This window comes from Parasteatoda tepidariorum, chromosome 8 (assembly GCF_043381705.1).
Source record: "Parasteatoda tepidariorum isolate YZ-2023 chromosome 8, CAS_Ptep_4.0, whole genome shotgun sequence".
Taxonomy (NCBI): Eukaryota; Metazoa; Arthropoda; class Arachnida; order Araneae; family Theridiidae; genus Parasteatoda; species Parasteatoda tepidariorum.
This window is the reverse complement of record NC_092211.1, coordinates 70,909,144-70,936,908: the sequence shown is the minus strand read 5'-3', so window position 1 is coordinate 70,936,908 and position 27,765 is coordinate 70,909,144. Positions and strand designations below refer to the sequence as shown.

Genomic DNA, 27,765 nt, shown 5'->3' with positions numbered 1-27,765 from the left:
TTTTTTTTTATTTGACAATAACTTCGTCAAAAAACATGTTTTTTTGGAATTTTTTTTTAAATGAAAGCTAAAAGTCCAAATTTTTCAATGGTATAATAAAAATTAACAATATCTAACCCCTTTGTGCCCGTACATCGCGTCAAACTGCACAAAAAATTAATACAATTTTCTATGATTGTTTAGAGTGTAATTGAACATAGTTGCAAAATATATTAATTAAAAACAATTACAGTACATAAAAGTAGAGACTTTAAGCTTCAAAATGAGCTAAAGAATAAGCATTTTTGATCATTTTTAAAGAAGTTATGACACTTTGAATTTTGCCATTTTTTTATAAGTTTCTAGGTGTACTGATACTTTTGAGCGGTACTGTAAAGTTTAAAATTTTTTTTTAACTTACTTACTAATAAAATTTATTGAACTTATTATGATAAGGAATTATTATTTTGATATTGTGCTAACTTTTACTTTTGAATTAATGGTTGAAAAAGTAATAGAAATACAGAATACATAGATAAAATTATAATAACCGGTAATAATAATAGCTCGGAAAACTGTTCAGCACTTTAATTTCTTCGAACTTTTTATTTTTATTTTCGTGAAGATGCGTATTTTTTCTTCCAAAGTTTGTTGAAATACTGATTTGATTTTATTTTGTGAAGGTACCGATTTTTTAAAATTTTTTTTGTGAAGGTACCGAAAAACGGTACCAAAATCGACCTGGATGAAGCCCTGATAATATGGCCTTTGTTTCATTGGAGCTAACTTACAAGTAGAAAAGGAAAACTTTGAATTCATCTAAGTTCTTAATTCTTCGTAACTCTCATTTAATGCTATTTTCTTATTTGTATTATGTATGATTTTTATTAACAAGGTATTTTAGGTTGTTTTTTATATTTCAAAAATACTACTGTAAACTATGTTAACTTGATATTATTTTAGCATTTTAATATTTGAAATAAAATTTATTATTTATTTTTTCATGAAAGATTATAACTCCTAACAAGAAGCCACTTGCTGATTCTTCTGCACCCCGTCTACCACCCAAACCAGGTACCTTAAAAAAAAATAATAATTGCATTTTATATTTTTGAGAGAACCTAAATCTTTTATATTTGTTACTATGTTAAAATTATATTTTTATGAATAGGTACAGTTACAATTTTTTAAATTTATTTAGAAATTAGTTTAGGATTTGTTGAGTTTCTGTTATTTTATTGAATCACTATTTTACTCTGTGGAGAGATTCGCGTCGACTATGTCAACCTTCATCTATGAAAAGGTACCCCAACATAGAGTCGAGTTAATATGTTTTATATACTAGTGAATTGGAATTGTATTTTTGTAGTGGTAGATACGCTACAGTACTCCCCCATCAGAATTTCATCTGTGATAGAATTCGATGAACGGGATACCACTAGTTGATTAATTGCTGTTTAGTGAGAAGTCGGGAGAGCTGTATTGAGATCACTGTACTTTTGAGTACTGATCGTCAGAGCTATATTAAGTTTTTGGTCATGATCGCTTCTGTATTGCCATTAGCAGTCGAGTATATTCAGGCCGACATTGTGTGTGATAGAGAGTGAGTAGCAACAGAGCAAGGACAGGGATAATGTCACAATCACAAAACGAAAGTCAATTGTTTAATGTGAACCATCCATCTTATTAGGTGTGTTAAAATCAAATGGGGTGTTTCTGTCAAGGTAGGCGTGTTCACATCATGCCCAGGTCACCAATGTGGGGAGAGTCGCATTGACAATGTCAACCTTTGTCTATGAAAAGGTACCCCAAAATAGAAACGAGTTAATATGTCTTGAATTGGAACTGTATTTTTGTAGTGGTAGATACACTACATATTCATTGTGTTAATTCAGTATTGATGACAATTTTGTAAACCTATATTAACACGAACAATTTACCAATAATGATAATTTTGTTTTCTAGTGCGAGAGCAAGCTCGTGCTCTATTTCCATATGAAGCCCAAAATGAGGATGAACTCTCTTTGAGAGAAGGTGATATTATCATTGTGATATCAAAAGAAGTTGAAGATAAAGGATGGTGGAAAGGAGAATTGAACAACAAAATTGGAGTTTTTCCAGATAACTTTGTTAAACTTATAAAAACAGAAGAAGTAAGTTTTGTCAATTTGCATATTATTCTAATAGTCTTTTTAAAGTAATACAGTCTAACTCACTTATAACAAGCCGTGGCTTAACAAGAACCCAGATTTAATGAAGAAATATTGGAGGATAACTTGCTTTTAACGAGCAAACTCTGGTTTTAGCGAGTGTTATTTTTGGGATTTATAAAATTTATACTTAATTATACCTCTGTAGTAGAGGTATTCCTTCCTTACAAAAATTACTTTTTGATGGTTTTTGGGTAGACAAATTTCTTTTTAATGTTGACAATGTTTTTTGGGGTTTCATCCAAAGAACATAACAAAGAAACAATTAGACACTTGAAAAGCAAATGAACTAATTTTTGTTATAGAGAAATAAAAAATAAATAAAGTAAGTACTATATTTCTAATTTAGTAAGTGTTTAGACTTAGATGTTGGCCAATTCCAAAAGCATCGACCAGAGGTCTATTGTACGCAAACCTTAAATCATGATCAGCAAGAAAGCCCTATAGCTGAAAAAAAATTCAGCAAATACCTTACAGCAGTGTGTTCCAAACTGTGGGGCGCGCAACCCTAGGGGGGCGCGAGACTGTTGCAGGGGGGGCACGCAGCTGATTCCAAAATATCATTTTCGAATACAAACCAAAAAAGTCGAATAGGTGTCAAAAAAATTTATCAGAAAAACGGTTATACGTAATCCACAATCCTCGCCGCGAATTTCTCGGGTATAAATGCTAAAAAATCCATCCATACTCTTGCTGGAACGAAAACATCTTGCTTTCCCGTTTGGAGCCGAGCGCGAGGAAACACTAGACAAGCACTCGGATCATCCCGGGTATTCTNAGGGAGTTTTAGTGATGTCTGTTCTTCAAGGTGACAATCTCTGCAATGAGGATTAGTTTCAATACCCATTGCATATAGGTGTCAATAGTGTTCATGAAGTTGTATGATTTTTTTCATCATCCCGTCTTTTACAAGCACTCTTTTGTAATGAGCAAATTTCGTGGTCTCTTCGTCCTAGTTATAAATGAATTTGACTGTAGTTTTTTATTCATTTTTATTGTGTGATAGGTTTTTGTGCTGTTTTATTATGACTGTAAGAAAATACAGCATCCATATTATTACAAGGAATGTTGTGTTGGCATCAGAACAACTTAATCTTGTTCATGTAAAATTTGTTAAATAAGTCTTCCTTTAAAATACGTTCTGCATTGTTGCACTAAATCCGATAGGCATATTTTCTTATAATTTATTTTGATGTTTTTTATTGCTTTATGATTTATTATAAGCATGAATTTGATTCAAAGAAGAATAATTTATTTTGATTTATTTATTTAAATTTGTATAGGCAAGGCATTTACATCCAATTTACACTATTTTGTTGGGATTTATTATGAATAATATTAAAGATAAAGATAAGTTATTTATAATTTAGTGTAATTTAGTGCATTAATAAATGATGTAGATTTTCCTTATTTTTGGTCTTCAGCTAAAATATAAATAAATTAAGGTTATGTATATAATTTCTTCAGCTATGTCTCATATTGTTAATTTTGTAAATAATTACTATGGTTGAAAATAATTTATTGTAATCTTAAATAATAAAATTTTTTGATTTTGTTAATTTTATCTGTGCTTACCTATTTTCTATTTCATATGTAGCAGAAGAAACCCGAGAGGCCCGATAAGCCATCTACTGTAATAGCTTCAAAAATAAATTTAAAAAGTGTAACACCTGAGAAAAGCAGTTCTGAATTCTCCCCTAAGGTTGACAAAAAAGTAACCAAAACGCCTCCTGCTAAGCCTCCTCCTCCTGAATTGCACAAAAAAGGTATAATAACTTTCGATTTTAGTAATTTATAAAATATAGTGTTTATATTAGTCTAACTTCTTATAATATTTCTCCTCAATTGACAAAATTGATGAAATTGAATTTATCTTTATTTATTATACATTTTTTTATTTTAATCCCATCAATCATTTTGAACTTTATTAAATATGCAAATATTTGTTTTATGTTCAGGTATAAATAAAATAAATAAAAATTGTTGCAAATCAAAAGTAACACATGGTTTTTAATGCAAGTTCAAAAAGAATGTAATTTTTATATCCTATTCAGTTTTAAAAATATATATAGTCTCTCTTAATGTTTCATTCTAATGTTAATCAAGAAAAAATTTATAACCTCTTCAGCATTTTTTTTTCTCAGAAAATTTCTGTGAAATGTTCGTGTTAATACTTTTTGTTTAATACTGCAGATTATATTTTTTAGAAAAATTTTGTTTTTACATTTTTAAAAATTTTTTTATCATCTGAAAATTGTAATTTTTTAAAAAATAAATTTTATGGTTTTTATGCTTTTGGGTGGATAGGATTTTTTTGAAAGACTTTTTGTGAAAGTTTTGATTTTACAAATAATAAAAAATTTACTTATAATTTTGAAAATTTGTTAAAATATGGACCTGATTTTTTAAAAAATTACGAAAAATAGACGTTTGTTAACATTTTTTATAAGAGAGCCATATTTGTGAAAAATTTCATAATTTTGTGAGTAAAGGAAAATAAGGTTTTATTTTTTTTTGAGAAAAGAAAAACAGAAAACATGTTTTTCAAGGTGTTTTTGTTTCAAAATTATGAATTATAGATATTATTATTAGAGTATTTTGAAGGAACCGTTTCCATAATAAAAATTTTGTTTATGTTCTACTCTAATGATTATTTATTTTCCATTGAGATTTTTTATGAAGGGCTTGTTAACAGACTCAAATATCATCTAAAATGATCCCCTGTGATGCATTACAAAAAGGTTTTTAATCAGTGGTGAAGCATCTGTAATATTGTATTTTGTGGTAAATAAAAAACAGTTTTGCTGAATTATTTAGTTGTACCACTTTATCGTGATCTTTGAGACATACTGGAGACATACTTCAATCAAAATTTCCCTTAAAAAGATTTTTTTAAAAGCAAACAATTTTGATCCTAAGACATTGACATACCATAGTGATCATTTCACACATTTTTTCTTGTTCCTTTAATGATTTTTTTCACATCTGGTGTAGTTTGCAATGCTGTTTGATTTAATTATCAGCATACAGTTTTGTTTGTATGTGTGTGTATTTTTTTCTCTAGTTTGCTGTAAACTCTACATTCAATCCAATTTATATATATATATATATATATATGGAAGAATTTACCCCGACCCGCCCTTATTTAGGGTTATCAAAAAAAATTAAAATCAAAAAAAATCCAGAGAACAGTACAAACATAAATTACATAAAATACACATCAGACATGGCAACAGCCCATGAACATGGCGGGCGTAGAACAGCTAAAATCATGTAAGGTGATAAACATTAAAACAGCAATATATTAAAAGTGTCAATTAAAAGAATAATTTAAAAGAGCAATTTAAAAGATAAACGTGCAAAATTTACAAGAGAACAATATTGTAAAACATTTAAAAACATTACTTTTAAAACCAATTAAATAGTACAAAAGTAAATAACAATAAAATTGGAGCAAGTAAAAGAAGAAGAGTTTATAAAAGACATAGTAAAANATATATATATATATATATATATATATATATATATATATATATATATATATATATATATATATATATATATATATATATATATATATATATATATATATATATATATATATATATATATATATATATATATATATATATATATATATATATATATATATATATATATATATATATATATATATATATATATATATATATATATATATATATATATATATATATATATATATATATATATATATATATATATATATATATATATATATATATATATATATATATATATATATATATATATATATATATATATATATATATATATATATATATATATATATATATATATATATATATATATATATATATATATATATATATATATATATATATATATATATATATATATATATATATATATATATATATATATATATATATATATATATATATATATATATATATATATATATATATATATATATATATATATATATATATATATATATATATATATATATATATATATATATATATATATATATATATATATATATATATATATATATATATATATATATATATATATATATATATATATATATATATATATATATATATATATATATATATATATATATATATATATATATATATATATATATATATATATATATATATATATATATATATATATATATATATATATATATATATATATATATATATATATATATATATATATATATATATATATATATATATATATATATATATATATATATATATATATATATATATATATATATATATATATATATATATATATATATATATATATATATATATATATATATATATATATATATATATATATATATATATATATATATATATATATATATATATATATATATATATATATATATATATATATATATATATATATATATATATATATATATATATATATATATATATATATATATATATATATATATATATATATATATATATATATATATATATATATATATATATATATATATATATATATATATATATATATATATATATATATATATATATATATATATATATATATATATATATATATATATATATATATATATATATATATATATATATATATATATATATATATATATATATATATATATATATATATATATATATATATATATATATATATATATATATATATATATATATATATATATATATATATATATATATATATATATATATATATATATATATATATATATATATATATATATATATATATATATATATATATATATATATATATATATATAAAAATATACATAACTAGACATTATTTGAAACTCTGCTGTTTCAACACTATTAACATGTATCATTATTTTCACCATGACACTGAATGCAGAAATATATTATTGCAGTAAATGTGTTATAATGGAAAGTAATAGTAAAAATATGTGTTATTTTTTGTTGAAAAAGTAGCTTGGTGTGTTTAAACAGCTGTGCATTAATTAATTACTTTTATCTGGGATCATTATGCTGTTTTTTTTTAATATTTAGATTCAGAACGGCCTCTTCCTCCTTGCCCCAGCAAAAAACCACAACCCCCTCATCCAGTGAAAAAGCCTGTCAGAGTGTCCATTGCTTCAAAAACATCAGGATTCACTAATGCCCCTGCAACAGTTGCTAGTGTAAAAAGTCCTATTTCAGAAGCTAGCCCACCTTTACCAACATATCCTCCACCATCATCGGAAAAAGTAGAAGAAAAGAAACCGAGCGATAGCACAACTGATATAAAAGATAAGACAACTGATATTAAAGGTAATTAATATTTAATTCGAAGTATATATTTAATAATAATTTTCATACTAAGTCATATAAATTTTTCTCTTTGTAGCTCAACCTGACTTTGATGTGATTGAAACAAGCAGTAAAAAGCTTGTTCATTTGACGGCAAGTCGGGCCAAAGCACCTAATAGAAGACCTCCTTCATTTATCTTTCTTAAAGAAAATGTATGTATTTCATTAAAATTAATACTCTTAAAGTAAATTTTTTTTGGAAAAAAGTGTATTTTTGTTTATTAGTTTTCAGATTCTTTCTTAGATCCAAATTTTCTGCTTTTTAATTATTCTAGACTTTTTTCGGTTATATTTTTCGGTTATATTTTTTAAAATTTTGAAAAGTAACCAAAGTGGCAATTTTTTTTCCATCTACTTTTCAAGATCTTAATCTTCAAATCTTAATTAGTAAATCTTAAAATAAATCTTAATTAGTAAATTTTTAAATCCTTGTTAGAGGATCATTCACTAATTAAATTTTGTGAAGTTCCAAGTTTTTGACAATCTAGGTTTCTATAATATGTTTATCCAATTCTTTCATATTTGTATTAATCTTTTTATGCTGTAGTAAATCTTATTTAATTAAAGATATTTCACATTCTAATATTCAAATGTTGCATTTTCTGAGCTGTTGCTCTGTTAGTGATATGATATATCAATACTTCTGTTAAAAGTTTATAACGCTTGAAGAGCATTTAGTTGGATATTTTGCAATTTAATATCATTAGTTAGTAAATTTGCTGTACTTTAATTTTTTTGCCACTTGTTTCTTCTCCTTATTTTTCTTTGCTATTTCATGCCAGATATTTGTACAAAACTTATTTCTCCATTAACACAATTATAAAGAAAATTGATTTGTTTATCAATGAAATTGCCAGTTTCTATCCTAAATTTGGTTTTAGTTTATCAGTGACGAAAAAGAATGACATATTTTGGTTCCTTTTAGTTACTTTTAGTTTAGTTACTTTAGTGGTTAAAAAAACTACATTATTTTTGTTGTTAACTACAACTACTTTATTATTAAAGAAATGCTACTAAATTATCAAATATTTTTGATTTTGTTAAGTCTTTGAAATTTTAGTTAACTTATTTGAAAAGAAACAAAACTAAGTAATATATGCATCAGGGACATTTTCATTGTGTTCACTGATAGCCTCATGTGAAATTTGTTACAAACAGATTCTAAAAATTAGTTATGTTTGAACCTTGTTCCTAGACTTAGCTAGTGTAAAAAGTAGTTGCAGATAATCACAACAAACTCAAGTATTTTTATATTTATTGTATAACTTACTGCTCTACTTTTTTTTTAAAAATCGAAGTGCATTACATTACAAAAAAGTAATGACTACAGTAGTTTTGTTACTTGTAGAGCATTAGTTCCGATCACTGCTTTTAAGTATGTGACGGATATTTTTTAAAACAATTTGGGCTTTTTACTATTTTTTTTTGTTACATAACTCATATTTTATGAAATAAGTTAAAAACTTTAACTTGTTATGAAGCTAAAATTTGTTTATCAAATCAGTTAAGACAATTTTTAATTGTATTGTTTTGTTTAAAAATGAAGCAATCTGAACAAATAAAAATTTAAAAAAAAAAAAAAAACTGTTATAAAATCAAAGTAACTTAAATTTGTTTAAACAGAATATATTTTTTAAAAAAAAGCTTACTTGTCTTTTTTTTTTATATAAAATATTTTAGATTGTGATAGCACCATAGTCCATGTTTGAGTATAATTTTATATGTTTATTCTAGAAAATAAGCATGTTATTCAATTACATTTAGTAAAATATATTTTGTCTTGAAAATGATTAATTTTTCCCTCATCTTTTATTGTAGGAAAAGGATGCTAGTGCAAGCGTTAAGGACTCTAGAAGACGTAGTGAGCCATTACTTGCGGAAATGGAATCCATGATTTCGTCAAATGCTGAAACAGTCATTGTAAGTCAAAGAAATATCTCTTATTTTTAATATTAGAATCTTTTTTTGCAAAGAAATGTTTATTTTTGTTTAAAATATTTTTAATATGATCTCAAATGATCTAATTATATATTGTTACCTAGGTAGCATTCTTAATTTTCAGGATTTAAAAATATTTTATCTATAGTAGTTTTTATTTTTCAGTTAAATAAGAATGTTTTTATTATTAAAGCTATTGTATAGTAAAGTTGTTATTTTATTGTTATAATCAATGTTATAATTCAATTTTCACTATCGTGTAAATCTAACAAAAATTTTATGTACTATAGAAACTTGAGCATGGAAGCTGTATTTAAAAATATTATTAAATTTTTGTATTTTAAAGCTGTATTTTAAAATATTATTATATTATATTAGTATTATATTTTTTGGAAAATTAAACTGGAAAGAAAATATATAAGCTTGATATGAAAAGATAAGGAAGTTTTCAAGCATTTTTTTTTAGAATAAAATAACATTTTATGAACAAATCGGAAGTCTTTTCCAATTTTGCTTGTATAGTTCAAAACCTGGTATATTTTACCTAAAAAATAACTTTTGAATATAAAGCAGAAAAATGTATTATATATAGATTAAATAGCATATATTAATTTTTAAATAAGTAACAGTTATGTTAGAAATAGCTTTAAAAATTTGAATTACATTAAATAATATTTTCATTAATAATTGTTTTCAGACAAGTGCAATTTCCTCTTTGGAGAAGAAACCAAAAGTCCCTCCTCCAAGACCCTTTTTACCACCCTCAGTGAAAACGAGCAGCACAATCAAAAACAGTATGTTTTAATTTATTTTATGTTGCATCATTTATTGTATTTTTAAAATCTTTCCACAATTTATTTGCATTTTTTTTATAAAAATGTTTTGCTCTACCTGGCTCTGAAAAATGTAACAGTAAAAACTTTCAAATTTTAAATTCTTATTGCACTTATTGTGCACCTAGGTTTCTATTTTTTCATAGGTCTTAAACTTTTTCCCTCCCCCAAAATCTTGTCATATTAAACCTTAAGCCAGAAATTGTTTTGCTTGTTTTTTCCCTGTGCATTTTTGTCAGCATAGTGTTATCACCTAATTTTATCAAAGAAGGTATGTTATGTTTGTTGACTTTTAAAATTTGATTTCTAAGGAACTATTGGACTGATTTTGCTCAAAATTTGTATTTTGCCATGTAAAACTACATCCTTTAAAATGATGTAATAAAATTCGTTCCTTACAATTCAAAATTTTTTAGATTATTATTTGATAAAATAATAAAAAATCAATAAATATTTACTAAAAATTATATTTTGCATGGAATTCTCTTTGGATGATTTAATTTTATAATTGTGTGCAAAATTTTTTTCATTTCGCTTAAAAAGTTCTGGAGATATAGCGAAATACACACAAAGTAAAATTAATATTAAGGGATCCCAGATATCCAAATCTGTAAAAAAAAAAAAAGAAAAAGGATATGCTTATTCAGAGAAGGAACGTTTTTGTGTCTGATTTCGTAATTTGAAATATGGTCTGAACTAATTAATTATCATATTTGTTGGCAATTCCTCAAACCTTTAAGATTTAGTCCTGCAACGTGAAGATCAAATCATTAGATCAAAAATTATTCAGGGTAGTCTGTTTTTTATTTTGCACACTGTACATGATTCTTGTTAATTAACTTATTGTCAATTCAAGTGATTTCAGCGCTAAAAATTACATTTCTTGTTTTATATCAGATTTTTTAGGTGTATTTTTAAAAATATCAAGCCAAAATACAAGTATTGTGAAGTGTTCGTTGTTTAGAAATATCTGCTGACCCTGATTTATCTAATGTTATTGATATCTTTTTTACATTGTCAAAGTTGCAAATGTTACAAGTAATATTGAAAATTACCTCGGCATTGCCTACAATGTCTGGGCCTTGTATATCTTACCTAAGCATTGTGTGCCTTGCCTGAGCATTGTATACAATTACAATGTCTTTTTAGACAAAGTGAGAAGCATAAGAATTGCAGAGAAATAAACTCTGAAAAAACTGAAACTAAAATAATCTTTCTTCGCTTTTCTTTTTAAAAAAAATATTTACAAGTTGACAACCAAAAAAAAAAATTTTTTTTTTTCTTTATTCAATAAATTAATTTTTAATGAGATACAAATTTTACTTTAAACTGCTTATTAAGTTATCAGTAATAATATTCAATTAAGAAAACTATTAGTGTAAGAAATACCAAGCACCTTTTACCTTTAAGAAAATCATAGTCTGGAATTCTGAATGAGCGTTTATCTGTCAACAGTCATTTTCCTTAAAAAGAAGAAGAAAAAAAATCGATGTAGAGAATAAGCCAATTGAATACCTGACATTACTCCTCACATTCATTGTTGATTAATTATTCTGTTTTTTTCTTTTTAATTTTTAATAGCACATGGTGATTACTAAAAATTGATGCCTTTCTATGTGAGAAATTTAAAATCAATTAATTTTTTTCTTTGTCAATTTTGATTTTGGGCATTGTATAGAATACCAGATTTCTTATTTTGCTGGTAACATACCAATGTATCTTTTTTTAGGTACAATTCCTAATGTAAAAGGGAGTTCTTTATTTGAGGAAAATTCCAAAAAATCTTTGGATGTGGAAAAGAAAGATCACTTATCCGATGCTATTCCCTCTGCTGTTGCACCAACTTTAAAGAATGAGATCATCCCACAAAAAAGTGTTGAGTCATCTTTTGTTTCTCTTATAAAACCAGTGAAATCAGATATAGAATCACATTCCAATAAACTCTTATCTGATGCAATCCCCCCTGTTGTTGCACCAGCTACGAAGAATGAAGTACCACAAAAAAGTATTGAGTCATCTTTTGTTTCATATACAAAACCAGTGAAATCAGATGTAGAACCACATTCCCGCACTGAAAACGGCGTACAAAATAATACATTTGTAACTCAGAAAGAGTTCAATGAATTATTAAAACAGGTAAATTGCTTTTTAGCATTGATAAAGTGTGGGCATGGTACAATCCCCAGTATAATCTATAGTTTTTACCATCCTGTCAAAAACTCTTCTGTCCGTAGAAATGGCAGAAAATAATAAATGGGCAATAATTGTACAAAACTAACACATTTTTAATTAAATTATTAATGAATGCAGAATGTATATCTGAAAGGTATGTAATATAACACAATTGGATTAACAATGATTTACAGCTTTTAAAATTTATGTAATGAAACACAATTGAATGAGAAATTAGATTTTTATATTTCTGTTTTTAAACTTAATGTCTAACAAAAACAGATGTCATGCCATAAAGTCATTATATAATGTGTGTACAAAAACAACACAAAAATCAACTGATAACTGTTAAAAAATAATAAAGTTTTAATTTTCGAACTATTGATAATCAACTGTACTTGTTTTATGTATCCAATAATGTGTGCTTATTATTGTAAAGGGCATTTATTCAATGTTAGAGGTAAAATTTGATTACTAGTGCTAAGTTCTTGGTCGAAAAAAATGTGTACCAAGAATTGTAAAAACTTTGCATACTTTTGAATTTTATTAAAAAAAAGTTTGTAATTCTGAAATAAGCTTTTATGACTGATTATAATGTAACTTAATGTTAAAAGAAGAAAAGTTTAAGAAAGATATTCCAAAAAGGGAGAAGCATTTCAACAATAAGAATGGGAAAGTGAAAATGTGATTGATAAATTTACTGTTGCACATATAATTGGGAATAAGATTTATTATAACTGTTGTAATGAGAAGGTAGTGGTAGTCGTAATTAAAATTAAATTCTCAATTCAATAACTATACGATTAGGCTGTAATTGTTTTTTTTTATTATTTTTAGTTTAGTATAATTTTAATGTTATATTACAATATTATTCATTGGGGTGGATCCTAGTATAGCCCACCCCGTGGTGATTTTTTGAAATCTTTCCTTGGTGAATTTTTGATAATAAGTTAAATAGTTTTTTTAATAATAAAAAAGCAACTTTGATCCAAGTAATAATCTCCAACTTGGCGAGATTTCAAAAAGTTGCCAAACGTTAGGCTATTCTAGGATTTTAGCCATTCATTGTTATTTTTATATTGATTCATTTTATTAGTTTTCCTGAGAATTCTATTCTTTTTATAGGTAAAAGAACTGACAGACATGTTAGAAGCATACAAAAGTAATTCCAATAAGGCCATCAGTGACTTAAAAGTAGAATTAGAAGAAGAGAGAAAAATGAGGCGCAATATCGAGATAGAGCTTCAGACATTTAAAGATAGCCAAAAAACCTAGCATAAAGTATATTAATGAATAAGATTTATTTTGTCATCGCCAATTCAGTCTCCAATTATAGTGATAAAATATTTTAGTATTATTTTTGCATAAGAAGAAACCCTATTTCTACACCTTGTGAATAATTGTGTAAGAACTGATTATTTGTTGTTTTAAATATATCGATTGAATTTAAGATTTGCTTTTGTTAGCCTTTGATTATACTATTGCTATTTAAAACCTACATAAGTCTTATATTTGACTTTTTTTTGATAATTTTTTCTGATTTTGTTTTAATTATTAATGTTAGAATTCTATTATAGGATAATATAGATTATTTTTTATAATTTTACGAAAGAGGTCGTTCCTTTATGCTTTTTCTTTTGTTAAATTTTTTGGAGCCTGTCTTAATATTTCAAAGCTATAATGTGTTAATAAATTTAGATAATTTTGTTTTGATTTTCAAGCTTTCCTGGGATAGGATTATAATTACATTTGTATTGCATTTATATTAGTTTTTTTTTATGATTTTAAGAATGAAAAGAAGCTTGCTTTTATTTTTGTAACTATGTTTTCTTAAATCTTTTATGATTTATTTAAAATTTATATTAAAAGGTTTTTGTAGAGACTTTTGTAGTGATTTTTAAGGATTTATTCTATACTAGGATTAGAAAACATGCTTATCTTTTTGCTTTTATTTTGAAACCATACTTCTTTTTAAACCTTTATGAATTATGCATTTATATTTAAAAAGCTCTGTGTTAATACAGTAAATTTATGATGATAATTGCTAATAGATTTTAAAAAGGTATCCATAATACTGTTACTGAAGTAAAACATGTTAATCTTAATTGAAATATGTTAAAAAATGTTGTTGATATTGTAGTCGTAAGACCAATTTTTATATTTACATAAATATCTTATAGTTTTTATTATTATTTATGTTTCATGTTTTCAACTGTTAATTCCAATGACAATCTAAGTTTATAATATTTAATGTTTATTTTATTTTTTTGTTAAGTTAAGTAAACTCAACTTTTTTCATGTTTTTCATCATGTATGTTACAATATTTGTATTTTTTTTGTGCCAATCTATGGTCAGAAATTTCTGTTAACTTTTAGGAGCAAATGCTGTTTTATGGAGTATGGAGTTTTGGGTGTTATTGGTCAAAAAACAACAGAAAAAATATGCCATTTGGCAATTTCTATTGATTAGAAAATGGCCGAATTAATTTTGTAACAAAATTTAATGAATCTGTTTATTTAAACACTAACATCATTGTTTATATAATTGAAATAAATTCTATTTCTAAATTTATGATTAACAGCGTCTATCAGTAAAATATATCTGCGTGTGATTATCACTGGGATCAATTAGATCCACAACTCCCTAATTTATAAGGTTCCAAAATTTTAATAGAATTTACATCATCTGAAAAAAGTTCTATGAAAATAATAATATTAAACCACTAAATTATGTGAAAATTAAAATTAGTCTAAGGAAAGAAAAAGAGGAGTCTGCAAGGTCACATTGCTCTATAACAGGTTATGTAATATTTGTCATTTTTGACACTAAATCAATAATTTATAATTTTTACATTCCATAGAAATTGTGATATTTTTACTTTTTGCTATTCAATAATTTTTTCATTGATGTTTTTGACAGGTTAACTTGGTATTTCTGTACCTTTAGCTGGTAACATTTAATGTGAAGCACTGATTTTTTTTTTTAAGTGAAGCAAATATTTCTGTATAAAACCATTATTTCTTCATAATTACGTGTTAAATGCTAAATAAATTATTTTAATCACAGAAATGCAACCTTATATATATATCTAAAGTTTACATAAACATATAATGAATATGCTTTAATATATCTCTTTATTGAACTTATGTTAAATTTTATTCTTATTTAATGAGCTAATATGAATATTTAAGTGAAAGACTTGTTGAAAATATCAGCAACTGCACGCATGGTTAATTTGATAGCTATTGATAATCATGCTAAACTGTAAATTTTTAAAGTTTTATCACAATTAATTTTAAATTTTTTAAGAGTCTGTGATAAATATTGTTCTCTGATTATTATTAGAAATGTTTATATATATTTATTTATTTGATGGATGAGCTAATGTATTTTGTGGCTGTAAGCAACAATTCGTAGAGTGACTGACATCTGAAAATTTTGACTGAATATAAAATTTAAAAAAAAAAGGTCTTGGAATTGAAAAAGGACTAAATAAATTTAAGAATGCGTTAGTCTGAAATTTGTGAAACTTAACTGCTTAGCAATAATTATAATAAGTAAAACAAGTTTTTATTTAGAAATGTAAATCACTTTTTTAAAATAGTTATTAAAACTTCATTGAAAATAAATTTAAATAAATGAGTATACTCTGTTTTAATATCTTAAAATTAATTCAGAGATTGTTCAAATAATCATTCTTTACAAATGCAATGGAAAAAATATCTTCCAAAAATTGATGTGATACTCTTGCCAATTAATTATTTTTTGCTATCCTATTTTATTTTTTTTTAAATTTGAAAATTTTAAATTGATTTCTTTACAAATTTTAAAAAAATTACTTCACAGAAATTCATATTTTATTTTAAATCATATTTTATCAATTCTATTTCTTTTTAATGTTTAGCAAAAATAGCTTTAAAAAAAATAGTATTTACAATCCTAATAAAGAAAGTGTGATGTAAGTATAGTATATGAAATGTAAGTCTAGAAAAAGTATATTCGATTTTACCTGGATTAAACTTAATTTTAAAAAATTACATTCCTAATTCAAACATTTTGAAATCGGTCATTGATTGTACTTGTATTGAACCACCAACATCATATTAATAATATTTTTTTGCACTAATTGTGCATGGAATTATTTAAAATATTACCTTGTAATGTTTTTTTCCCCATTTACAATTTGGTAGTTTGCTCGGTTTTTAAAAATACTTAAAATTACAATGCTAGTAAATAAGACATGTCACAAATGCACGAGGACTTAAGTCATAGATGTTCTAAGTATGGATTTCAGCTAGTCTATTTTAAAAACTTTAAAAAAATATATATTTTTGTGCTGTATGAAAATTGGTATTAATAACATAACGCTATAATAAAAATAGTTAATTAGAACCAGTTTAATTATTACAATTTTAACCAGATGTCCATAGTAATGGATAATATCGGTTAAATGTAATTATGTAACTTATTGAAATATTGAACTTAGCTTGCCATTATGTATGTATTTATGATACAAATAAGATAGCACTTAATTAAAGATACAAATTTGTTTTGCTGGAAAAAAAATAAAGTGTAATATTTATTTTAAATGGGATGTAAATTATCCATCCAATAATAATTGGTAATGATATACTGTTCATTATAACCAACATCTTGTGTAGTCCTGCAGTGCTAGAGATAAAATGTGGAATTTAATTTCAAAATTAAGATCTATCAATTTCTTTTTGCTCTCAAAGCAAGGGCAAAGTCTCATAAAAAAATTAAGAATCCTTTTTTTATACATCTTTAATTAAAATTTTTTATTATTATTTATTTCAGTTAAGCATTTTGGATCTAGAAATGCACATGCAAGATAATCGCTTATTCTTGATACAAGATTCATGAAATATTTCTAAATGGTCACTTTTCATGTTGGCTATTTTAAATAATTGTTTTGCTTAATATTATTTATAAGAAGTATGCCAAGTTGGAAAGTAAAACTCAGTATATTTTGCTTCGATTAATCATTACTTTGATTATCAAAATAAAATACAAGTCCTTATGCATAAATTGAATTTCACATTCATAAGTTTGGTTTTTTTAAAAATATATATTTGTAGGAAAATCTAGCTTTCTTTTGTTTTTTTATTATACAATCCTAAAAATCCCACTCAAAAATTATGAATAATTTTCAACATCATAAATACCATGTAAACTAGAAAAATAATAATTATTTTTTAAGTCTCAATTCCATTACCTAATGAATAGTCAATTTTCTATGTTTAAATTATGCAGAATTTGGAATCAAACAACAGCTATTGACTATAACTATCTAATTTTTCTGTGAAATCAATAGGGTAAAAGAATGTGTGAGATAGGGAAAAAAATACTTTGACAGAAAAGGCATTTCATACATACACAAATGTCTATGTAAATACTTAATGTGTTTCGAATGATAAGTTGTTTGAAATCCTACAGAGTTATAGATTTCTAAATTTTTAATGGTTTCGGTTTAGATTAGAGAATTTTGGAAATCTACATAAAAATCTGATTTCTCTATTTTTTCTTAAATTTGCCATACATTTTTGGAGCATTAAAAAAAATTGGGAATGACCCTTTGTTTTAAATATTTTTTTACAATTTAAAGATAAATTCTTATTTGTTTCACATGTGGGCAAACTTTTGTATCAATTCAGTTAATAAATTATAGCAAATCCTTCTGATACTCTTGCAATTCATAATTTGTTTCTATTCAAAAACAATATATTATTTGAGCTAAACAATGTAGCTTATAGAACATCAATTGTTTCATTTTGAATTTCGTTATTACTCTAGAAATTGATTCTGGTTGCAGTGCGAAAAAAGCTGTAACTACTGGTTGTCATTCCTAAAATCAGTGTTACAAATTAAATTTAAAATAAACTAAAGCACTGTATTTGCACAAAGAAGAAATTCATTACATTTGCAGTTTTATTAATCTTGTCAAGCTATTTCTATGATACTTTATAAGCATAATGATTTTTACAGTAGCTACAAAGCAAAAGTTAAAAATGACAAAAATCTGTTTGGATTTGACTAATTTTTGCTCTTTACGTAGTATTTCTACATAGATTAAAGTTATCAAAGTTAATATTAATGAATTGCTATGGTACAATAAATATTCTTCCTTAGCCTTTTATATGTCTGTACTAACCGAATTGAAAATAATGTGCATATTGGATACCAAATTGCTATGTTGTACTATCTTATCATCAATGTTAGTTTCTTTAATAGCCTTAGACTATCAACCGTCCAATCCTAAGCCCTGTATTTTATCTTCATTCATATATATAAAAAAACACATCTTTTTTATCCATTTAAAAAGAACCTATGTTTTAATTAATCACTTAATGGGCAGGCAAGTCCGTTTTAGTTGGTTAGATACCATGGCAAAGGATTCCAGTTTTACAGGGAAAGGTTTATATTCAAAGAGCTTCATTATATTCCAAGCATTGTCCAAACATAAGAAGTTCAAATGGTTTATCTTCTTAACAACTTTTTAAGCTTTGTATTCTTTTACAATTCATTACCCAATAGTTTTTTTAATGTTGCTTAGTTTTAACCATGTCACCTCGCCTTTTTATCAGGGCTCGAAAAATTTCACAATTTTTACATGCCCCGCTGGGTTGAGACAAAAAATGCCCCAATAAAACCTTTACATGTCCAAACATTTTTTATTCAATTGCATATTAATGAAAATATATTAATGTAACTATCGATTGAAAGAAACATATTTATATATAAACCTCCTTACTTACTAGAAAGACAACCCCCCAATGAAAGGAAATATATATTATATTGAATATTAACAAATTTATAAAAATTCACTTGCTTTGTCACAATTGAATTTCATTCAAGATTTTAATCAGATGTTAAGATGTCAGACTTTAAACAAATATCCCTGTAACTCGTGCTTTCAGATTTCAATTTTAATAAATATTTTTTTTTTATGCAGAACAGTTGGGGTAAACATTTGATAATAAAAATGATAGGGAGAATAAAAAAGAAAATGCTTACTTTTTTACAAAATGTTAATTATAATCAAAATTTAAGGGAGCGCTTTATCGGTATTTTAGGAACTTATTTATATACCTGGCTGGGCAAAATGATTTTCGAGCCCTGCATTTTATACAAATATTTTGTCAATTACCTTCTTAATTGACTGCCTTTGAAGATAAATATAGCTTAGTCATGACAAATTGAATTGACAGTACTTTTTTAATATTAGAATAAAACAATTGATGCTGATCTTAGAATTTTTTCTATGTTTTACCATGACAAATTTATACATTTTTATGACTTAAATCTATGAACCTAGGAAGTAAGTGAGAAATGTTAAATCAATTTTAATGCTTTGTGAAACTTTCCCTTAATTGATATTTTAATTACATTAGTTTTGAAATTATTTAATTGGTTGTGAATATACAATGAATATAATTTATCTCTCTCAAATAATTTATCATTTTGATTTAACAATTGATTTGTAAAATGACTGAAGATTCGTATATATCACCAGTGACCCTACCTGTGTGCTACGATATTGAATGTTAAATACTGGTGTTGTAATTGTTATGAAACTTTTATTGTTTGTTATTTGCTAGAATGAATAAACTGTGAAGTTTAGAAGTCTTTAAATTAGTAACCGTAGATGTGTGTAGAAAACGTTTATAAATATTTGTAATGAATATAATCTATTTGAATTGTTAATCTTGTCTTGTCTATTTCAAATATTGTTAATTATAATTATTTTGAAATCTATGAGATTTTTAATACAAATTGGACTTTAGATGAGTTACACCTTCATCTTTAAATAGCAGTAAAACTTGTTAAAATTTATTTTATTGTTTTACCAATAAATGTACAAATCATAATTTTTTAATAATATTTTTTTTTAACGATAAGTAAGGCCTTGGATTTTGATGAACTAAAATTAAGTTCTCAAAAAAAAAAAAAATGCTCTTAAAATAAAAACTTTTTATGATTTAATCAACAATCTGCTTTCCTACATTTATTTATAACTTATAATTGTACAAATGATTATTCAAGAAATTGACATGCAATTTTTTAAAAAAGTTTAATAAAAAAAGGAATCAGATAAAAATTAATTTTGAAGGAATTTTAATGAGAATTTAAATGACAGGAAAATATTTCAGTTAAAAAGAGAGAAAAAAATCTAAATGCATAAAAATCTGGGCGTTAACAATAATAATTAGCCTAAAAAATAGTTTCTTTCAAAAATTAAATTTTTTTAAAAAACAATTCTCAAATGTAAGAATTTAATAAAAAAATACTAACACAATTGTGTTTACTAAATCTAAATTAAAACACTTATCCTTTTTCGTCTGGGAAAACCTACATTCAAGACTGACTTAATGTTTTATATTTTGAATCAAATACTTAAGTGCCACCATTAATAAAATTTGAAGGAAAAGGCATTGCGAAAAATAATTCTTTAGTTCAAGAAGTTTAGAATCTTCTTTTAAAAAGAACTGAGGGCTTTTTCACACATTATGATTATTAAAACAATTTTTAATGAATTAGTAAACATAGATTTGCCCCCACCTTTTACCTCTATGGACTATATATTTATTTAAATTATGGGTCTTCAACCTTTTGGGCTAAAGAGCCATATAAAAAAATTTGGAAATCCCACATGTCATGTATCTGATAGATAAGTTAAAGAAATTCATTACCTGGGGTGATATAATTATATTATAGGTTACTAAGATCTACAATTTCTAATATGTTGGTATTAAGTTAAAAATTAAAACTAAATTGAAGTATAATCAATTCAGTTTTGTATAAGCAGTTCTGTTTTTTAAAACAAAAAAAAGTATATTATATTGATTGATAACTATAATATACTGTTATATTGAGATACTGATTTCAGATATAATGCCTTGGCATTGTTTTTTGATTAATTAAAGCATCAGTATCATGTTCATTTTTAGTTTTAATTCTCCAAATGCTGACCAGTCAAGTGTTTTCTCTAACTGAATTAGTCTTTTGAGTGTTTATTGCTATAGCATAGCTGCCAACTCTTCCGGTTTTCCCGGAAGATTTTATTTTCATATTTAAAGTGCCAACGAAATTCTAACTAAACTTTTTGAATTATAATAATAATTATAAATGAGTTTGACCACCACTACATATAAATAATTTCAACAAATATACAAAAAGCATATTAGTCCTTATGATAGCGAATTTTAACCTGGTTAAAATGCAAATATATTTTTGAGTAAAACTGTTTTACAGTAATTGTTTTACTACCACTTGGAAAATCCATTCTCGAAAAGAGTGAATGTTGGCAAGTATGCTGTAGTCTTAGTTAAATATTATAAAGATTAATATATAATTTTTTTTATAAACATCATGAATTTCATTCAACGAGTTTTTATCTGAAATAAATGTTATTCTATGGCTATTTTATTTTTTATTTTAGCAATTACGAAGTCAACACTAAAATATATCCTCTGGCCTAACATCAGATTATCAGAGAATCTTCAGATTATTTTTTATTTTAGATTTAAAAAAAAAATATATGTATATATAGCTACAGAACATAATTTTTCATCTTACAATTTAAAAAAAAAATGCCTAAAATGGTACTGGGAGAAAAAACAACAGGAAAATGATTTTTAATTCCTAAACTTAATTGCTATTTGTTTCAAGTCTTTAACAGAATTTTTTTTGCAAATTTCAAAAATTAAAAAAGTAACTGATTTTATAATCCAGGGATTTTATTAGTGGTGGTCACTGTAAAATCGTATAACATTTGTGTTTGGTCCATTTCAATAAAAATTCTAAGAGCTAGTCTTTTTTAATAATTACACGACTTCTTTAAGTCTTCTTAAAAACGTATATTGCCATTTAGTTTCTAGATGTGCAAATGGAAGCAATATTTTCTTTTGATTATTGTTAATAATTTATAAAATTCACTTTAATAAGTTTTAATTGTGTATACTTTTATTGATGGTTGAGGTGAATAATTATAGTGTGTTATAGTTAAATGTTTATGTGTGTAAATTTATTAAAGCATTTCACACTTCTGCTAAAAAAAATGCACTTAAATGTTAAATTTTATGTTGTTGAGATTGGTGTATTATTATGAATTGTAATTTTTTATTGCTAACATTTTTATTTATTTAAAAGGAAATAAATATTTTATTTATAAATAGTGAGGAATACATTTTTGGCTAAGCATCAATATATACAGGATGAACAAAAAATAACTTGATGTCAGATGCCTTATTAAGGAAAAACAAAACAAAAAACAATTGGGTTAAATAGCATAAATATCTCAGATAAAAAAACAAGTTTTTGGAATTAAAAAAGTAATATTTGTTTTAAAACTAACTTTAAATTTTATAGTGCTCTCTTTCTTAAGAAAGATTTACAAGGTGGCAATCCAGTTAAAAAAAATTAATTCTGAGTAATAAAGTTTTAAAATAGCAGCATAAATTGGTGATCTAAGAAAAAAATCCCCAAGTCAATAATCACTATGTACTTTTACAATAATAAATATACATTAATTTTAACATACAATATTTAGACACTCATATTAAAAAAAGTTACAGAGTGTTTTTTGTACTGATTTAATTTCTGCAATTAAACAATATTTAATAGAATTAAAGTTTTATTCAAAAATTGTGAGTCATACATTTTTCATTATGCACTATACATTTAAATCTTTATTTGGAATGAATTTGATATTTAACTCGTAATTGTTGCATTATACAACCTTAATTAAGCAAAAGCAGCAATTGGAATTTTTTTGATAAGCAAAGTAATATAAATAAATATTAAGCTAAATTGAAATATAAATAAATATACATATGTAAGCTATAATAGGATGTTGTAACAATTGACATTAAAACCATACATAGAATGAATAATTCTTTTTATTTTTTTACAAATATCAAATGGGCTATTCAATCTGGAACAGTAATTTCTGCAAGTGCCTGTAAAATACATAATACCAAATAAATATTTTTGTGATACAATAAAAAAAAAAATTAATTAGTTTATAAAGTTGAGTTTAAAAACTTTAAATTTGTCTTTTGGTTTGATATTAAAGAGTTAAAACCAAGTGTTCTTAAAATTCAACTTGATTTCTTCTTGGAATTAAAACCAGTTACTATCTCACGATTATGAGAACTTCTCCGGAATGATACTTTAAACAAGAGATTCTTTTGCTGGCAGTTAAAGTAGTTATGAAGATAAGTAGTTTTGATAAGGTTTTGGAGTTAACCGTTTCACTTTGGTATAAGTTGAGAGAATAGAGTCATTTCTTCGATCATCTTTCATTAGAAATGGTTGCATTTATTACTTGTATTTTATTATTTCCATAGTTTGTCCAGGCAATCTGACTTTCTGTCGAGAAGAGTTCTCAGTGTTAACCCAACATGCGATTTATCTGTCTAGTTACTTTGTGGATCAATAGGTAATACTAGTATAGTATAGTATGGTTGAATATACCTGGCAGTGGCACTTAATCTTTTAAAAAAAAAGTGTAGGTAATGCTGCACAATAACCCATGACCTTAAAAGAAACACCAATGTAGTTTATACTGGGCAGTGGCACTAAGCAAAATTATTAAAAAAAAAATGTCTTTTACACCGATAGATTGCCTATTGGGACAATACTGAGTTCTCATTATAGCTGGACAGTACCTACTCTCCATGCGGTTCAATAAAATTTCCAAACTAACTTTCTGTCTAGTGCTCAGAGAGTTAAATATTTTTATTTATTAAAAACACAAAAAGTTGCAGAATTTAGGAAAAATAATGCATGGTAAACAAAAAATTATTACAGATTTGTTATTTCAAACAAAAAATAAACATGGAACACATTTTCACTTGAAGGATATTTTTCATGTTATGCAGCAATTTAGATATAAAATATTTTTATGAAGAATTCAATGAATTTCAAATTGACTTATCTCAAACATTTAGATATCCAAATACTTATACTGCTATATAAAAATTTGTCTTTATTATTCTTTTAGAGTAATAGAAAAACAAAATAATTAAATAATATTACAATATATATACCACTTACTTTCTTAGCTTTTTCCATGGAATCAATCAAATTCCTTAATTCTTCTTGGGACAAATCTAAGTGTAAACATCTATTTGTATTGCCCAAAAAATCCAAGTCAAGAAGCAAGCGCGGCTCATTGATTTGAGCTATCTTATCACTTGCAATAGTTAACTGCAAAAACAAAAAAAATAAAATTTTTAAAAATTGAGTTTACTTAATAACTTAAGATTTTCTACATACACATGCAAATTTATTTGTAACTTTTATGAATCACTTTAAATTTGGTTCATATTTTTAAATTGATTCAATTCTGTTCAAAAACTAAGCATTCTTTCTTTCTAACTGATATCATAACAATATTGCATTATTTTAAAATTGAATGAAGGAATTTTCTTTTAATGCCAATTTTCAATGCAAAAAAGTGATAGATAATAATACTATTTTAAAAAAAAACTTTAATTTGACTAAAAAGAATAATTTACTTTAAGCTTCCAGTCAAAATCCACTAAAAAACTTGATGATATTCCATGTGTCTTAGTTAGCAGACTGCTTCGTACATCCGATTTTCTGACAGCCAAGCAATCATTTATAACTTTTTTAAATTCCTCGGACAAAGATGATGAATTTAAATTCTGAAAAATAATAATTAATATTTAGTACTTAGCATTTTCATAAACATCTATTTTTATCTAGAGTTGATAAATTAAACTATACAAGGAGCATTCTAGTAGAAATAGCCATAAAAAAAATGAAAAAGTAAAAAAAATCTTTGTGAACTGATGAAAAAATGCTAAAATAATTTTTCAATTCAAAATTATGATTAGGGGATTCATTTGATTTGACACAATTTAACAAAATGGTTTCATTTGACAAGGTTGTTCAAATTTCTTATATAACTTTTTCATATTAGAAAAAAGTATGTTTTTCAGTTAGTTTTCGTCTCACTTATACAGAAATTAATTAGTGACAGAATTACTAATTCAAAAATTTTCTAAAATTCCATGTACCAGTTCTTAAAATTTCCTAGATTTTAAGCTGACACTTAAAAAGAAAAAGAAAATAAAAAATTTAAATTGCATAGTAGTTTAAAAAAAAAAAACAGCTAATTTTTATATATTTAAAAAATTATATATATTAATAACTATATAATTCATTTTGAAACAGTAACTTGGGTTGAAAAATATTTACTTTAACTAGTTCTTAAACAATACCATTAACTATGGTTATAGGACTTGAATTTATACCCATTACTACCTTTAAAATATTAAAACAAACTAATATTTTATTTGGTGAATAAAGGAAAGGTATTTATGTGATTATTAATTGGCATAAAAATTGAATACATTGTGGCTCTTTTCCAAAAAAAGGTGAACCAGTTTCTTCATGTAAAAGTTGCCATTACAGGTTCAGACTCGATGGCGAAGTCCAAACCTGTCTTTTATGCAGTAGACATGAAATAATAATTCATCTCCAATATTACATTTTAATGTAATTAAAATTAAATAATAAAAGGTTACATGAAATAAAAATATATTTCGCTGACGATCGCGAGAGAGAAAAATATCAGATGAGCAACATCTCGTGAACGAACTTGTTTGAGTTTGACTCAGCAGTGAGGATACTGCACCATCTTAGAGTGGCAATTTTTTCATTGAAGGTTGTAGTTCATTTACGTCGCACTAGAGCTGCACAATGGGCTATTGGCGACGGTCTGGGAAACATTTCTGAGAATGATCCGAAGACATGCCATCACAATTTTGATCCTCTGCAGAGGGGATGGCACCCCCGCTTCGGTAGCTCAACGGCCTGCACGCGAAGTCGAGAACTATACGGTAGATCAGTTTAACGAGGACCAATGCCGCACACCCTCGGTCCCTACGCAGACTGATCCAAGCGGTCAGTGATGCTTGGTTTCGGTGATCTGCTGGGAACCGTGTCTTAACGATAAGTCCACTGCGGGACTTTTTTCATTGAAGGAAACGGTAGAAATGTGAACATTTTAGGTATCTTTTATAAGATGGCACATAGAAAAGGATAGTTCTTTATCGGGAAGATTTCCTTTTCAGTACCTGTGCTCAAATAATTACAGAGTCTTGGTGATTTCTGCGCAGTAGTCCACAAGAAACTAAAAAAAAATCACAGTAACAGACCAGCTTGAAAGATATAACTCGTAATCACTCACCGGTAAACCACATGTTCTTTTTAAAAATTATGAGAGTTAAAAAAACCTTTGGCATCATGGAGAAAGTAATAGGCACAAACAAATACCTCCATACCAAAACAGAAATATAAAAAATATGATATGTAAGTAATAATAATAACACATATATAATGTGCAGGGAGAGGTTATAAATTACAACCCTTCAAGTTGGTATGAAGCAGGGCAGACTAATTGCCAAGCCTGGGCAATTCAGAGCAGTGGCCCACAAAGGAACTAACATTACAGAAGGGGACAATCTCGAAGGGTATAACTCTAACCACCTTTCACAAACTTCTATTTTTTTTTTAACGAACAGCAAGATTAAGATTCATTTGCGTGACAGATAACAATAAGGAAACGTCCTCGAATTGGCTCCTTTCTGTGCGGAAAGTCGCCATAACTTTGTGATAATTTTTGAGCAGGAACCAAAATCCAAATGTTCTCCCATATTCGCATTTGAACTGCATTTTATCAACATTCAATTCACATAATTTTTTTTACATGAAATTATATCATAATTTTTATAGATAGTACAGATACAAAAGATAAACAAATATAAAATAAATATTACTTCGTCACTAGCATTATAGCATGCTTGTATAAATAATCGGCTTTCATTTATTAAGTCCCACCATTCCATCAAAGACCACACGCTTGAAAATTCTTCATAAATAAGAGTTTCTTGACCACAGAACAAATCAATTAAATGGTGAACAAGCTGGAAAATAATTTAATATTAATAAATATAATAATTCTTGAATACTAGGAAATAAAAAAAACGCGAAGAAATCTAAAACCTTTTCCAATTGTACTTCAGGACATTTTGAAATTAATTTAAAAAATAAATCATTTTTGTTAAAATTTTCCATGACGAAAACAAAACGAGCCTCCCATTTCTTTTGTTTACAACTTTTTTTTTCTTTCACTTCCGCTTTCTGCTTTAGCTGCTTAGAGCTTGCTTGATCTTAATGTTTTTTTTATTTTTGGCTCTAAAACT

At 25.2% G+C, this 27,765-nt stretch overlaps 2 protein-coding genes across 2 annotated transcripts in view; one reads left to right on the top strand and one right to left on the bottom strand.

Moving 5' to 3' along the window:
* The window catches only part of LOC107443093 (SH3 domain-containing kinase-binding protein 1), a gene marked incomplete in the record, with an annotated part of 29,686 nt that extends 6,985 nt beyond the window's left edge, over positions 1–22,701 (top strand). Inside the window, 8 exon segments of the mRNA XM_043043802.2 lie at positions 1,945–2,132; positions 3,787–3,955; positions 7,265–7,525; positions 7,602–7,717; positions 9,383–9,484; positions 10,200–10,296; positions 12,065–12,471; positions 13,633–22,701. Of these exon segments, the coding sequence (XP_042899736.2) occupies positions 1,945–2,132; positions 3,787–3,955; positions 7,265–7,525; positions 7,602–7,717; positions 9,383–9,484; positions 10,200–10,296; positions 12,065–12,471; positions 13,633–13,782 (1,490 nt within the window).
* A 710-nt stretch (positions 22,702–23,411) lies between these two features.
* LOC107443112 (COMM domain-containing protein 8) lies at positions 23,412–27,724 on the bottom strand. Its single transcript, XM_016056879.4, has 5 exons — positions 27,566–27,724; positions 27,340–27,486; positions 25,051–25,200; positions 24,587–24,739; positions 23,412–23,487 (listed from the first exon to the last, which is right to left on the bottom strand). The coding sequence occupies exons 1-5, from the start codon at positions 27,635–27,637 to the stop codon at positions 23,458–23,460; spliced, it is 552 nt and encodes a 183-aa protein (XP_015912365.2). The 5' UTR covers positions 27,638–27,724; the 3' UTR covers positions 23,412–23,457.
* Between the last annotated feature and the right edge of the window lie 41 nt (positions 27,725–27,765).

Coding starts and splice junctions, on each gene's coding strand:
- LOC107443112 (XM_016056879.4), bottom strand. CDS start 27,637: ATGGAAAATTTTAACAAAAATGATTTATTTTTTAAATTAATTTCAAAA. Junction 27,487..27,565: donor CTGAAGTACAATTGGAAAAG/GTTTTAGATTTC, acceptor ATTATTTTCCAG/CTTGTTCACCATTTAATTGA. Junction 25,201..27,339: donor GCTATAATGCTAGTGACGAA/GTAATATTTATT, acceptor ATTATTTTTCAG/AATTTAAATTCATCATCTTT.